The sequence below is a fragment of the Podarcis tiliguerta genome (genome assembly GCF_965153285.1).
Source record: "Podarcis tiliguerta genome assembly, chromosome: 3".
NCBI classification, from domain to species: domain Eukaryota; kingdom Metazoa; phylum Chordata; class Lepidosauria; order Squamata; family Lacertidae; genus Podarcis; species Podarcis tiliguerta.
In genome coordinates, this window is record NC_139536.1 from 49584226 (window position 1) to 49600466 (window position 16241).

The 16241-nt window shown below is 41.1% G+C and overlaps 1 protein-coding gene and 1 long non-coding RNA gene across 23 annotated transcripts in view; one reads left to right on the plus strand and one right to left on the minus strand.

Moving 5' to 3' along the window:
- PDE10A (phosphodiesterase 10A) overlaps nucleotides 1-16241 on the plus strand; it is a 186784-nt gene that overhangs the window by 132444 nt on the left and 38099 nt on the right. For all 22 annotated transcript variants that reach the window (XM_083434054.1, XM_083434053.1, XM_083434059.1 and 19 more), the window contains 5 exons: nucleotides 5222-5250; nucleotides 9982-10102; nucleotides 12058-12107; nucleotides 15226-15366; nucleotides 15838-15993. In XM_083434054.1, coding sequence (XP_083290180.1) covers nucleotides 10042-10102; nucleotides 12058-12107; nucleotides 15226-15366; nucleotides 15838-15993 — 408 coding nt within the window. In that variant the 5' untranslated portion in view covers nucleotides 5222-5250; nucleotides 9982-10041. The remainder of the gene's footprint in view (nucleotides 1-5221; nucleotides 5251-9981; nucleotides 10103-12057; nucleotides 12108-15225; nucleotides 15367-15837; nucleotides 15994-16241) is intronic.
- Nucleotides 1686-5210, minus strand: LOC310674721. The gene is made up of 2 exons (XR_014509736.1): nucleotides 2678-5210; nucleotides 1686-2263 (listed from the first exon to the last, which is right to left on the minus strand). It is a non-coding gene; the product is annotated as an uncharacterized lncRNA (long non-coding RNA).

Here is a 16241-nt window from a genome sequence, read left to right on the forward strand (position 1 = left end):
CAGATTGCATCCCTTTGGTACCAGAGGATTCTTACAGGCACAACTATGTTTGTCAAGATTCCCCCAACCCCCCCCCCTGCAATCCATGACAGAAGGGGTTTCCTGACAAGGCCCAGATGGGCCCAGTGCTCCTGAGCAGGCAAAATCAGGTCTTTGCGACCCACTGCTTCCTTGCAGCAGTTGTGTGTGGTGACCCTCTGTTCCCTCATAAGACTCTGCCCTCCCTTAAAGGGTGAGATGGCCTCTTTGGGCTCACAGCAAGCCCTGATGGGCGATTGTGAGACCTAGCACCCCCATAAGGCTTTGCGAAACACGAAGCATCTACAGTCTACTGCCACTGTAGTGCAGAAGCAGTTTAGGTGGGAAAAGCAGGAGAAGTGGACCCATCATTCTAGAGACAACGTAAGACCAGTTACCCTTGTTCTCCCTGCTGTTTCCTGGCCACTGCATGTCCAGTTCAGTGCCCCAGAGGAAACTAGCTCAGCACAGGTTGTGACATAGGCTTGTCATTCCTCTCCTACCTGGGCTTTGAGGATTATCCTTCTGCCCATCCTCCACTTCAACACAGGCCCAGAGATCTTCCTCTCTCTACCCCAGTCAAGATTAAAGCTGATGCCAAACTATTGATATTGTCCAAGAGGATGGACATCATGTTGTTAGCTTGTATCCTGGGTCTATACATGTTGGCCTCACAATTCACTTCACAGGCCCAATTGCACGTGAGACCGCTTCAGTGGTTCCTCTTACCACACCAATGGTTGATTATCCACAGCAATCATCTCTATGTTCCAATCCCTCCACATTTACAAGAGAGCATGCACTGGTGGACCAGGGAGACCAACCTTTGGAAAGGTTTGGCTACCAAAGAACCATAACATCAGATACCAAGCCTACAAGACTGGGGAGCACATTGCGAGGGACAGTTAATCTCAGTGGACTGGACAGCCACCAAGTTCCAACACAGCGTCAAGTGGCTCAAACTCTCTGTAGCACAACTAGCTATTCAGTACTACTGCTGCGGGTGCCTGCCCCATGTCTTGATTAGAACAGACAACACGAGTGTGCAATCCTAGATAAACAGAGAAGGAGGGACCAAAACAGATCTGCAACAAGAGACTACTTTGTTCCTGTTCTGGGCAGAGAAGCATCTCTTTAGCATCTCTCTGAAACACATCTCTGGTGCATCCAACACACAGGCCAATTGTCTGAGTTGCCCCAGGCTGGATCCAGGGGAATGGATGCTTCACAACTTGGTGTTCAGACACCTTCAGGGAACCCTGGGCCCTTCAGTGTAGACCTCTTTGCCTCCCATACTACTACTAGAGGTTCCAGGACCCAGGAGCAGAGGCCTGGGACATTCTGATTTCACCATGGCCTCTTGGATTCCATTATGCTTTTCCTCTGGTGGTGATCCTACCAAGAATTCTGTACAAGATATGGGAACAGGCACAACTAGTCCTAGTGGTGCCCCCCATTGGCCCCAGCATCTTTGTTTCTTTGAGTTTCTAGTTCTGACAGTGATCACTGCATGGACACTCCCAATCCTACCAGACCTCATATCCCAGGGACCAGTATTCCACCCAGATCCGGCTTTAGCGTTTACTGGGATGCAATAAAAACATTGTGTGATTTAATATATTATTCACCACAGTCAATGTGATCTCTGTACTTGCTTGCCAAGACCGTTGATGTCTGTTTTCATTTTATTGACATTTGCTCTTAAATTTTGATACAAGAACTTCATTACAAAGTGGGGGCGTTGGGAGCCTCTTGGACCTTCAAAGGTGACTCATCCGCCTGCATAAAACAGCCTCGCTTCTTCAAGGCTGCTTTCTCTCTGCAGAGGTGAGCACACCTCTATTGTCATAGAACAAAGCACAGTGATGAAACAGCCTCAGAAGATCCCTTGAGGGAATTCATCACTGAATGTTGAGCTGAGCGGCCTGCAGGAGCTAAGCAGGCACGGCACAAAGTAACAGTTCGGGTTGTCCTGTATATAGAGAGTCTCCTTGCTCCTGAACATTTTAAAGGCTTTTGCCCTTTCTGTGTTACAGTAAAGTGAAAGCTCTTAATTCTGTTTGGAGAGGTTGCTGGTATATAACATTAAATTCAGGGAGTTGTGGCAGGTATAAATTCAATTGGAAGAATAGATAGGGAGGCTACAGAGAAATGCGTGAAGAGAAAAACATTTTAGAGTTGCATTCTTTTTCTTCTATGTATTTAGAGATAAAATGAATATGATAATATAATTTTCATGCTTTTTCTAGTTACATGTTTAATTATTTTCCCTACTGAGTGTTTTTTTTTTAATTACAGTGGTGCCCCGCAAGACGAATGCCTCGCAAGACGGAAAACCCGCTAGACAAAAGGGTTTTCCGTTTTGGAGGTGCTTCGCAGGACGAATTTCTCTATGGGCTTGCTTCGCAAGACGAAAATGTCTTGCGATTCTTGTGATTTTTTTTCCGCTCCCCACCCCCTTTTTCTAAGGCACTAAGCTGCTAATAGCCTTTCAGCAGCTAATCCGCTAATCCCTTAAGCCTTTAATAGCCACTAATAGCAGCTAAACCGCTAATAGCGCTAATCCGCTAATCCGCTAATAGGGTAGCTTCGCAAGACGAAAAAAACGCTAGATGAAGAGACTCGCGGAACGGATTCTTTTCGTCTTGCGAGGCGCCACTGTATGTTGATAGCCCAGTTGGTTAGAGTGTGGTGCTAATAATGCCAAGGTCACAGATTCGATCCCCGTAAGGGACAGCTGCATATTCCTGCATTGGAGGAGGTTGGACTAGATGATCTTCAGGGTATCTTCCAACTCAATTATTCTATTCTATTCTATTCTATTCTATTCTATTCTATTCTATTCTATTCTGTTCTGTTCTACCATGAGTCTTTACTCCGCAGCATTCATCCCTTTGTCCCACTCCTTTCCCACTCTTTAGTGCTAAATGAGAGCAAATCTCAATCTGGAGAGAACCTGAATTGCCATTTGCTCTGATTGAGTGCTAAAGAGTGGTTTTCCCAGGGGGGAAAGCAGCAGGACAAGAGGAAGTGCGAATAAGCCCTTAGGAAAAAGGTAGAGTATTATTCAAAACAGATTTGTTCAAATATCCTGAAGAAATAAAGGAATGTATGTTCTTGTCATTTTTCCAGTGCTCATGTTTGTCCAGAGGACATTTGAACATTTACTCAGTGTCATATTTTCAGTCCCTAGAGTACAGTGCATAAAATACGTCTTTAGTACAAATGTACGTATGTTGTAGTTACAGTAGGGTTCCTTCGGAGAGAATGAAATAGTTCCCTTGACGTAAATCTGTTCTACATTGGATTCCTGCTCTCTCCCATGTGGTAACCTATCATTTCTACTGCTAATGATCCCCTTACCCTTGTTGACGTTAGCAGACAATTCCCAAGGGGTATTTCCTTTTGTTTCTCTTGTCAGCTGGTCTGAAAAGAGGGAACTGTTCAGTCTTGACTTTTCTGCAGATGTTGAGGATTGCATTGCAAAGTTCAGCAAAAGTCTGTTTGTTTTCAATGTACTCAAGAACACAGAAACCAAGTGAGCCAGTGAGACAATATATTTTATATTCTGTGACAGATTAACATTAGGAGGAGAGAAGTTACAGGAATTTATCATGCAGGATTATTGTTTCATGGTTATTTTGTTTTGGCTTTTTTTGTATAAAGGAACCTCAATGCATACAGGTGAAAAAAAGATACATCAGTCAGAACATCACATTGATTAGTGAGGAAAAGCAACCATTTGCATTCAGCTTGAAATCTTTCCAAACATTGTACAGTATAGTGAAAACAAAACACAGAGACTGTTACAATTTGTTCTTATGTGACTGAGCCAAATGTAGACTTTGGCTGGTCTGTAAAACACCAGTTCACAGCAACTTGAAACTCCCCTAGGTATTGCCCCATCCCATAAGCATGTCCTCAATTTTAAAATTCATAATTCCATATATATTGGTGGGTTAGTAATCTGGCAGGCAGGCATTAGAAGGGACTAGCAGGGCTCCAAAGAGTGTGCAGCAGAGACAGAGGACCAGGGGAGTGACCCAGGAGAGGGGCCCAGTGATTTATAGGGTGACACACCACCTGCAAGGCAGGAGCCAGGGAAGTGAGACTCAGGGCATTTGGAGGTGGAGGAAGGTGCAAAGGATGTGACGGAGGAAGAAGAGATGGTTCTGGTGTGGGATGGATTAGTAGATTCTTCACCTTCCCCCATCTCACTGTCTCACCAGGAGGGGCTTGAAAAGGGAAGAGCAGCAACGACTTCCATGCAGGAGTCTCAGGCTGTGGGCATGCAACCTGTCAGAGGAAGGTATATAAGGCAGGGGAAGGGAGTGGCCCCTATGTTGCTGCACCTGCTCCATAGGGCAGACCTGTGGACAGTTGCCTAGAGGCTAAAAGCGTGTGTATACGGAGCACTGTAGAAGCTGCTGTAAGTGCTTCTCTTGACAATAAAGAGTTGATTATTAGACGTGTGTCTTCCTTCTCTGGACCAGGCTGTGTCAGCACTCAGTTGAACTTCTCAGCTCTATTCCACCAATATGTTTCATGTGTCTTGATTAAGGTAAAGAGCCAGACCACCCCTAGCCTGGTGCTCATGGTGGCCTAGGCAGAAGGTGGGCAGGGAAGAAAATGCCCCTTCACTGTGCCAGTTCCCAGAATGGGGCAGCAAAGAAGTCTGGATCAGACCCACTGCTGTCATATGATGGCAGCATGTCCTCCTACAAAATGCCTCATACTGGGAGGTTTCCTATGCCTGCTGCTGGTGGGGCTGCAGCCTCTGGTAACTTCCACTTGCCCATTGTTTGGCTGGGTGCACCAGGGAAGAATGTCATGGAAATTTGCAATTCAGATTTCATACCATTTTACCAGTGCCTTTAGCAGCATTGAGGTGCCATAAGATGGACATGTGCCCAAGGGTATGGATTGTAGATTCAGGGAGCATAGAAGTGTGACTTTTCCCCCAGTGCAAGCTGCAAATATGAGCCATAGATTAATATGTTGAATAGATTTGAATTCTAAAAACTTGCCAAAATTAAGTATTCTACTGAAAATAAGGATGTGGAATAAAACAATTCTAAATATATTGTGATGTAATAGACACTGAAAGCAGCAGTAGGATTATTTAACGTTGGATTTTTTTTGAAAATTAAAATTATCCCGAACTTTCCAGCAGCATCTAATTGTTTGCTTCCTTTTCTTACAGATGTTTCGACTCCTAAGCATATCAGCAGGGTAAGTACCGTACAGGTGTGTCTCTGTTCCCCAGAACATAAAACTGTCCAAGCAGCCTTCTGTTGATTTGAAATGAATTTCCTGATGCGTTGCACTTCATTCATCGAATTAGCTGCAGAGAAATTGCTGGTGAGCACACTAACAACTTTCAGACCAATTAAAATACCATTCAGAACCTTAAGAAGTAAATAAGGACATGGTACACTGCAACCAAATGTATTGAAACTGTGATTAGGGATGTGTGAGCCACCTCCAGCTTGCCCTGAAAATTAAGCGAGTTAGAAAAAACAAAAATCCTCTATTACCTAAGTTTCATCACTCTTTCCATCCTCTTGCCTTGCATTGTGAAACCACCTTCTTCCCTCCTTCCACCCTGCAGGAAAGCCTTCCTTTGAGGAAGGGGGAATGGCTACCAGGTGTGGAGGGCAGAAAAGGCCCCTTAGGGGCTGGATCCTAGTCTATTTGAGTGCGGAATGTGCATTTCCATCTCTCACCTTTCAGATACTTGTTTTAGCTCTAGCTGTGGCAGCTGGTTCTCTCTTGCTAAGTGTTTTCAAGAGGAAATCATTTGCATTGTAGAAGGAACATGAGGTAAGGGATGGTTTAGGCAGCCACCATTTCTCTAGGACCTTTTCAATACTGGCCCTGACTTGGTGGAACGCTCTGTCACAAGAGACTAGGGCCCTGTGGGACTTGACGTCTTTCCGCAGGGCCTGCAAGACGGAGCTGTTCCGCCTGGCCTTTGGTTTGGACTCAGTCTGACCCTTATGGTTTTGATCTATGGGCTACTTTTAGAATGAGGCTGCATTTCAAATTGCATTTTAACCTGTATTTTAAATTGGTCCCCCCCATTATATTTTTACTGTAATTTTACTGGTGTTAGCCGCCCTGAGCCCGGCTCTGGCTGGGGAGGGTGGGGTATAAATAAAATTTATTATTATTTCTTTAAACTGCCCTGCTCAAACAGTTATACTCTGGATCTGTGCATACTTCACAGGCACTAGTTTGGGGCAAAAGCAGCTGGGGGAGTTCCAGGGGTAACATGCCTGGTTAAAAACTTCATTTCCCCCTCCCAATCCCTTGTCAGCAAATCACCTCCTTCCAAGAGTATTTTGCAGTATAGAAGGAATGTCAGGTTCATGCCACACATGGCTGCAATGTAATGTGCAGTTTCCCCCTAAATAATCCACACTGCTTTTGTTAACTTTGAATGAGGCTATTGTGTGTCCCAGAGTGCTGCTGCGAATACAGAAATCCCAGTGTATAATTCAAGGGCTCTCTGAATCACAGCCAGAAGAATTAATATTTCCAGATTTCTCATGCAATTGTATATGGAGCAACATTTGAATCTATTAGGCTTAGCTAAGGAATGAGTGACACCAAATAGGTACCCAATCCTAAGTGATCTTCCTGAACTTTGTAACAAAGAACTGTACAAATTGTAACATTGGAAGGGACCTTGAGAGCCATCTAGTCCAACCTTTTGCAATGCAGGAATTCTTTGCCTATCGTTGGGCTTGAACTCAGAACCCTGAGATTAAGAGTCTCATGCTCTACCGACAAAGCTATCCTGAATTGCTTATAATTCAGTATCTGGATTATATATGATTTTATGTATACTTGTGAGGGTAAAATTGGTGCTGATCCTTTACAATGTAAAGGTCTGATTAGTTTCTGAACTGAGACCTACTCAAGTTATTTGTGGTCATTGTGATTTACAGAACATATTCCTTTCAAATGCCAGCTTGAAACATTGATAAGAAGAAATGGTATGCTGGAAATGTTGCAACATTGTAAACCATTTCCCAAATTATGCAGATTGTGAGCAAATCACTGAATAAAAAGCATCTTACTCTTTTGAAAAGTAGTTCATTGATGGAAATGCCTTAAATTATTAAAAGTTTTGAAATGGAAATGTACTTAAAATTTTCTAGCTAAACCATTTCCCTGTGTGCCATAAAAACCTGACTAACAGTAAAAAGAAATACTAGACTCTTAGTTCTTATTAAATCAGAGTGTCCTGCCGTAATTTCTGGAGTGAGTTTGTCCAAGCAGCCTTTGTTCTATTGGTATGATATCACTGTCAATCTGAGCTGTAGGAGTCCTACTGTATGAATGCGCTTAATCACAATATAAAATGTAGCCCCTCAAAAATGGAAAATACTTGCATGAGATTTTCTTTGCAACACACCTCTGTTCTTTCCAAGTAGAATGTTTTTGCATTTTCTGATTGATGAGTCAGGGAGTGGAAATTGCAGACATTTTCCCTTCCTTCCTTACCATGCTATAATCCCCTCTCTTTATTTATTTCTCGCATCTTAGCACAGAGCTTTCTAGACTACAGGTGGATCTCAGTTCACTGCTAAGGATTAGTTAGAGAAATATCAACATGAGGTGTTATTTTCCTGTAATTTTTGCAGTCATTTTAAGAAATACACCTCCCACCTGACGCTAGTAATTTGAGATGCAGCTGTGTGAAATTCAGCCATTGAATGCTGCATGTATTTTATTTCCAGCTCTTTCCCCCTATGCCAAACTGAAGATATCACTAGGAAAACTGTTGAAGTACTTCACTGATTGCTGTGGCATGCTTTCAATAAAACATTGCCATCTGTTGCTAGTAGCTCTCTCATGTGTTGCTGCTGTATCTCTTTAAGGGCACATGGACACTATAAATGTTTATACTTTCTGGCTTCTTCAGGGAACCCTGGGAATTGTACTTCTGTGAAGTGTTATTGTTTCCAAACCCTCTTACAGAACTGGGTGTTGTGTTGGAGGAAATTACAACAGTAAGGCTGCAACATTCACAACAACTGATTGCAGTCCTATATACACTGGTAGTAACACCCATTGAAATTTATGCATAGGATAGTTCCACCAAGCAAGCTTAGGTTTTGTCGTCTTTGTGAGAAAATATTGAAGACATATCATGGAGAAGAATGCATATATATTTTGAGAGCGACAAGTTGCTCATTTGGCAGTATGTGCTTGCTCACATTTCTTCCTTGGCATTCAGCCATATTTAGACTTGGTTACATGTGCCCTGTGGGTGTAGAATCTTCTGCTGTTGTGTATTATACATTAGAAGATGTGCACTTTTAAGTTATGCTTGTCACTCAGCTCATCATCCTCAGTAAGTTATCTATAATGCATTTACTTGGGGTTTCCTTCCATAACTTTCTGCTGGATATTTGTCTAACTCTGAATCTGAAGCTGAAACGTGAGAGCATAAGGCAGGAGTGTGTTGCCCTAGGGCTGCATGTGGCCTCAGTCTAATTTCATGCATCCCTTGACATGGCAGGAAGAGGGAGAAAAGGGGATGAAAACAGAGAGGAATGGAGTGTCCACCAACTGAACTGGGAGGAGAAGGAGTGGTGACTCTATGGCTGGCTGATGGGCAAGTCATAGACAGAAAGACGTGGAAATAATACTTTACTAATGTATTGCCTTGGCAATATGGAAATTTAAATTATGGTATTTTATTTCTCAGTAATATATATATATATATATATATATATATATATATATATATATATGTTGAAGACTATTTTCTGCTTTAACTGAAAATTTATCCTAAGCTCTAAATTTAGAATTGTAATAATGCTCCCTCTGTCTTGCTCTCATTAGCCTTCAAATGAAAACAGCACCTTTTTAAAACTTAAAAATGTCACTTTTTAAATACTCTTTGTTCTGCTGTCAAGTGTAAAAAGCACTCTTAATTTCATTTTATGATCTAATATTTCAGGTCCTTCACTCCTTTATCATTGTTAAGAAATGCAAAGAGGAACTTTTTCATGTAGTTATAAACAGCAAAGAAATTACCCTGAAAGTGTGGTTTAAGTCATCTAAAAAAATGGAAGCTTTTAAAATATATATATATAAATGTTTTAATACACACACACACACACACACACGCACACACACACACATTTAGGCTGTTTAAAATTGAGCAAGTAGTTTAAAATTTTGTGCTCAGAAAGAATACTGTTCTTTTATTCTTTTACATGGATAGCTGAATTAGTTTAAGAAATTTTCACTTAATTTACAATTAGTTTTGACTATATTTGTTCATGTTAGATGTTAGTTTGCAGCTGAACCATCCACAGTTCAAAGAATTTGTGATCCTTGCTTTTAAAGGATCATAGGTTAGTAGTTTTCAATATAAACCTGATATGGAAGTTCTGCCATGTAAGAAATCAATATATTGATTTCTTCAGTTAGCATTGCCAAAATGTTTATCTGTGTAGGGCCTACACACTGTAGGCAAACATAATGGGTTGGATCCAGTCTGTGGTCTACACTGAGCTAAGTGCAGTTCTGCAGGGTTTTCAGCCTTACCTGGAGATGCCAGAGATTAATCCTGGAATATTCTGCATGCAAAGCATGGGCCCTGCCACTGAGCTATGAGAGTTCTTTATTTGCTTCTTTTGTGCTAATAGAAAAGGAGAGTATCTTTAGGTTGCTGTGCTTCACCACTCCCTGATTTCCTTCTCCTTAAGCATTGACTTCTCTTCTCCTTCTCTTTTGGATTTTCTGCTGCTTTAGATCAACCAACTACTACTACTACTGCTGCTGCTCTATTAATAATTTTTATTAAAATTTAAACAATAAAAACACCAAACCTGTTTCCAAAATAGGAGCTGCAAAACACCAAATCACCAATAACTTCTGATTATACTGATTTTTCATAAAAGTTTAATGGTTCTTCAATATGTGCTTGTTTTTCAATAGTATCAGAATCCTGATATCCAAGCAGTGGTATATGACCTGAACGGCTTTATAGAGCAGCGAATGGATATAGGAGGGCACAATCAACTGCTCTTATATGAATTGAGTAGCATCATTCGAATGGGTAAGAAAACATTTATTATGTTTATTATGTTGGATCCAAGATTCAAAGGCAGAAATATACAGTAAATGCTTCTGTATTTGACTGAATTACTAAACAAGCAGCACACTTAAGGCTTAATGTTGGAAAGGTACTTTCAAATGTTTCAGAGTATAGAATATCTTCCAAGGATATTGGCCAAGGAGTGCAGTCTGGGATTCCCCCTTTTCTTCCTAATGTCTCAACAAATGAAACTGATTTGTAAAAATGTTACATGGGAAAAATACGAGAGAGAGACATTGCATATACTTTTGTAAATCAAGAAAATATTTAATAAAAATACATTTAAAAAAGAGTACTTAGGAAAACAAACACAGTATTGCATTTTTTCCAGTTTTTCAAAAAACAACAACAAAAAACCCAGTCCCTTACCGACTTAAACCCCTGGAAGAAAACTATTTCCCCCTCATATAATAAAAATATAATATAATATAATATAATATAATATAATATAATATAATAATAATTTATTATTTGTACCCCACCCATCTGGCTGGGTTTCCCCAGCCACTTTGGGCATCTTCCAACAAAGATTAAAAATACATTAAAATGTCACACATTAAAAACTTCCCTGAACAGGGCTGCCTTCAGATGTCTTCTGAATGTCAGGTAGTTGTTTATCGCTTTGACATCTGATGGGAGGGCGTTCCACAGGGCGGGCGTCACTACCGAGAAGGCCCTCTGCCTGGTTCCCTGTAGCTTTGCTTCTCACAGTGAGGGAACCACCAGAAGGCCCTCAGCACTGAACCTCAGTGTCCGGGCTGAACGATGGGGGTGGAGACGCTCCTTCATGGTTTCAAAATTGCAAAAAACCAAAACAACCCCATCCACCCACCTCTCCCTCTCAACTGATGACTACATATCTACAGGGCCTCTTGTCTATAGAGGCTACATGTGCATTTCTCCCTGCTCTCCCAGGTGCTTCTCACCCCCCCTCTCTCACACACATGGGTGCCTACAGGAATTTTTCCACCAGGGGTATTTTCAGCAGAGGATAAAATAAAACACTGAAAGCATGGATCAGGCTGATTTCCCATGGAAAAAATGTGAAGAATGGTGTCTGTGTTTTGTCTCGTATCTCAGGTTCTAAAAATAATAGAAACTTACATAAAGGAAATAAAAGAAAACTTGGCATCTAGGGATTATGGTTTATCCCAGGGTCACCAAAGAAAGGCCTTCATCCACATGCACCAGATCAGCAACCCCTGGTTTAGAGGGTAGTTGTGAAAAGTAGTTCACTGGGCGAGGTTGAAAATGGTTCATTGCATTGCACATAGAGGGGAAAAATGAAATACAAATGAAACCAATAAGTATAATTAATAATAGGTGGAGCAAATTATTTTTGCATAACAATTTTGTTCCCATTTTCATCTTGCTCTTACCTTTTTTTCGGCAATGCAAAGAAGAATGGGAATCAAGGCAGGTTGAAAAAGATTGCAGGTTGTTAACAGGAGCTGGTGGAATAATTAGTGATAAGACAAGACTGATGGCTTTGATGGTAACTATACAAGACATTGAAAATCTCCCCCCTTGACCCGCCCCCCCCCACTGGAAGCTCTTTCTAGCTTTCAAAGTTTTGTCTTGTATTTTCAGTTTATACTTAGATAGTTATTCACTCACTGAACAAAACAAGACCATTGTATAATTTGTTGTGTCCATAGCTAGGAGCTTACAAATAGAATGTTTTAATATATATTTTGTGCCAAATTCCATTGAGAACATATTTTATGTAAACAGCATCACAGATGAATGTAATTCCTAAAGTGATTTTGTGTTATTCATAAACTTCGTTTTTAGTGAAGTATAGTTTAGTATAGTTCTTCATATAAGATTAATAAAGGAAGCTAGCTGGGCATGCCCTATATAACCTCAGCAAGTATATCAGTCTTTTCCTTAATGTTTTAATTGTTCTTTGGCAGCTACAAATGCTGATGGATTTGCACTATATTTCCTGGGTGAATGCAATAATGTAAGTATGTAAAACTATGTAAAGAACTCCCATCTGCAAGGCACTTAATGCAATGTACTAAAGAAGGTTTAATAGGGGTTAACCAGCTATGCATTGATTATGAGATGTGGTTCTGTGAATGCAGCTAACAATCTGTATTGATGAACAAATTGGTCTCTGCTGACCTTACCAAAAGAATCTCCATTAATTAATAGCTTTGTTTAAATTTGTATTACTAAACCAGAAAAGGTCATGGGTTGACTTCTTGCTACTGCCCTAAGTACACATACTAGAGAGTAAGTTCCATTGAACTCTGTGGGATAGACCTCTGAGTTTAGGACTACTGCTGTTTTCCTTTGATTGTGAAAATTCCAAATTTTCCCATTTCTTTTCTTCATTAACATGGTCCATCCCTTGTCCTGGGGCTCATAAGTTACCTTAGGGGTATTTTTTGAGAAAAGCTATGGATTGTTTTTGTGAAAGACCAAGCACGTGGTTTTCTCTGGATCACTTTGTCTACATCCTTGTTGATATCTTCAGATAATGTTAATAACCTACGTAGCATGGTCTTTTGCAAAAACCATGTTTGCTTTTATATACCCTATTTATCCACAGATCTAACAATTCTGCGGTTAAAAGTGCTTTCCTCTAATTAAATTATGTTTCATAGGCCAACATCTTGTAGGAAGGCTTATTTTAATTTTGTTATATCCCCCCCCCATGAATTCACATTTAAGTCCTTGAAGAACTATTGGGTATATGCCCTCTAGTGACACCAGTCTATTGGAGTTTGATAGCTGAGAACTTCTTCCTTTCTAAGAATTATTGTGAACATTACCTCCCTGACAAATGGATGAGTATAGCAATGTAGCTATGAGATGGGTTCAGTAATGGCTGGCGGGGTGCTGTAGGCATGACTGTGTTGCTGACTTGGCTTCTCAACACCACATGTGGCTGCCAGTTGCTGAGATAAGGAGGGGCCAGGCACCGTGGAGCTTAGCAGAATCAATCTTAAGCTCCTACTATTACGTTCACACTGTGCTGAGCTCCCCACTGCCTTGGTCCTTTTCCTCCTAGTGATGGGCAGCAATGTGTGGCATTGGGAACCCAGATCAGCAACACAGCCCTGGGTAGGTTTCACCTTTCCATATGTGTTGACATGATACATTTACTCTGAAAATGGTAGTAAGAAGCCAGAGAAACAATACATGCTTATGCTTTAAGGTGAATTTATTATGCTCTTATTCTAGAATACAAAACATTGAATTCTTAACTTAATTCTACACAATGCGCAGTGCCACCTAGTGACTCTGCTAAACATTTTATGCCATGGAATAGCTTATAGCTGTCCCTTACTGAACCTAGTAATGGGAATTACTGTATTTCTTATGGGTTGAATTCAGAGAACTGCAAGCAGGACTTTATTGGAACCTCCTCTGCACTGCAACCTTCTTCAGCTCCCCAAAGCCACTCTTGGGGGCCGTGGAGCTTTCCAGGATGGTGTGGGAAGAGGCATTGGGGATGTACATAATGGAGAAATCACCAGAATTTGGGGGGCTGCCTCGGGCAAGTGAAAGTGTCTTTCCGCTAATTCAAAACACCCTTAGACTCAAGCCAGAGTTACTTACTTTTCATGCATTTTTTTGTTGGGGAGAGATTAGATGAGGCAAATCATTATTTGCTTAAGAACATAAGAAGATTCCTACTGGATCAGGCCAACCTGGTATCCTTTAGTTGCTTTGGGATTCCAACTCCATCAGCCAGTGATTAGGCATGATGGGATTTTCGCCTGGAAGTTTGGGTAGGCTAAACTATAGCTGGGCATAAAATTGACACATAATAGTTAGGCCATTGCTGCACTTCTGAAGTCTAAATCTGAAGCATACAAGTACACTTGCTGGTGGTTTCCTGATCATGCCATTGTCAGTGCGCCAACCTACTCACAGCCGCACTCCTTGCTGACAGCCCAGCTCTTGCTGATGGTTTCTTTTATAGCAGAGCTTTCAGAGTAACTCACAATAGCCACATTAATATGTAATACTAAATTATGGTTTGTGCATGGTTTTTGTTTAAACCATGTTTAAAGCTCAAGGTGACCCACAGACAAACAGCCCTTAGCTTGTTACATCAAAGGTTGGTTTTTCTCTTCCCTTCCTATTCTGCACTTCCCACTTGATATGCCGTATGCCTTGGCATTATCCTAGTACTGGCATTGCCTCATTGTGCTGTCATCCCCATCTCCATGTGTTGGCTTTGCAAATGGGCAGGGAAATCCCCTTGGAACTCTTCAGCTGCTCTTGGCAATGGCTGCAGTCCACCAGAATCCCTCCTCTCTCCCCCCCACCCCTTGAAGAAACATCATATACATTCTCTTTAGCCAAGAAGCTCATTTCCTTCTTCCTTGCATCACACTGGGGTTGAAGTTTCTCCCAGCACAAGATCCAAAGCAGCATTATTCAGTACCATTCCCCGCATCCCTCAGTGAAACAGTGCTTTTCTATGCAAGATTCAGCCCTGCATTTCCCCAAAGTCTTTCCACCTCTCTTTTTATGGGTGAAGGGAATTGCTGGGCCCAAGTAGCAGTTCGTGGTAAGAAAGGAATAGGAAAGAAGCCTATGTGAGTAATAGTGCACTTACCCCCTAAGTATCTTAGTACAGAGGATGATAATCCTCTTCAAAAACAAACAAACATGGAGCAGAGTCCCATTTCTACCATGTTTTCTTACCTGACAGACTGTTTGGGGCATGGGAGAAGTTCCTTAACAACTCAACCTGATTTTATTATAAAAGCAATGGCTGGGATTCTGAATTTGCTCCCATTGGCAAGAGTATTCCTTAAGCAGAATTCCATTTACATGATGACCTCCATAGCAATTTTCCATCCATGCTTATTTTCATTTGGAGCGTTGCATCATTTAGCAAAATCAGTTGAGTTGGAAAAGTTTCATAAGGACAAAATAGTGAATTAACCTTCCCCTGCCCCCAAATAACAATGCCGTCTTTCAGCATTTCAAAAAATGTAAATGAATGTAAACTACTGATTTCAGGATTGTTCTAGTACCGTATAACATTGTGATTACTATGGAAAGAGTCAAACATTTAAAATGCAGTTTTCTTTTTTTGTACTTCCTCCCATTAGAGCCTCTGTGTGTTCACACCACCAGGAGTGAAGGATGGACAACCACATCTTGTTCCTGTGGGACCCATTATGCTTGGCACCACAGTATCTGCATATGTAGCCAAATCTAGAAAAACGTTATTAGTAGAAGATATTTTGGGGGTAAATTACTGTCTTTTTAAAAAATAATGTCAGGCTGCAAATGTTTTCATACCTATGTGGGAGTGAGTTCTGTTCAGGCAAAGTGGATTGATTTAAATCATCAGTTCAATCAAGAAAGAAGAGGTTTCAAACAAGTTTCCCGGTAACTCTTCTTCATGGTGAAATTTCTTTCCTGAAGTGGACCTAACCTCAGACCCTGAGCTGCATCAGGCAGTCCCCAAAATGCAGGCTGTTTCAGAAAGAACAAAATCTATCCAGTTATAAATCAACATGGCCTAGCATTGATAGTGTGTTTATACACCCCTTTGCCAATGTTGAACAGAATCTGTAATACACCTGAAGGCTAGGCTGTGAGTTTGTCCTTAAGATTTCAACAGAGATATCCCAGATTTATAGACAAAACTGACATAACTTTAGCGATAAGGGAAAAAAACCACACCATTAAGTTTAAAACTGTGCTTGCCTTCCCAGGATGAGCGGTTTCCCAAAGGTACTGGACTGGAATCAGGAACTCGCATCAAGTCTGTGCTTTGTTTGCCAATAGTTACTACACTTGGTGACTTGATTGGTATCTTGGAGCTTTATCGACACTGGGGCAATGACACCTTCCTCCTCAGCCATCAGGAGGTAAAGCCTAAATGTGATAGTGGGTATTTGAATGTTGCTATGGGGAAGGGATGAAGCCACTTTCATAACTGTGAATCAGATTTTACATTATTAATATCCACTGGGCCAAATCATTAATTTGGTTGACGTATCACATCAAGTTGAAAATAAACTATGGTTGAAAGTAAACTGTGGTTGAATGTGAATGAGCGGCATGCTTGCACATGCTGGTTGAAAGTTACAATTCTATGATTCTGTGTAATGTGCAG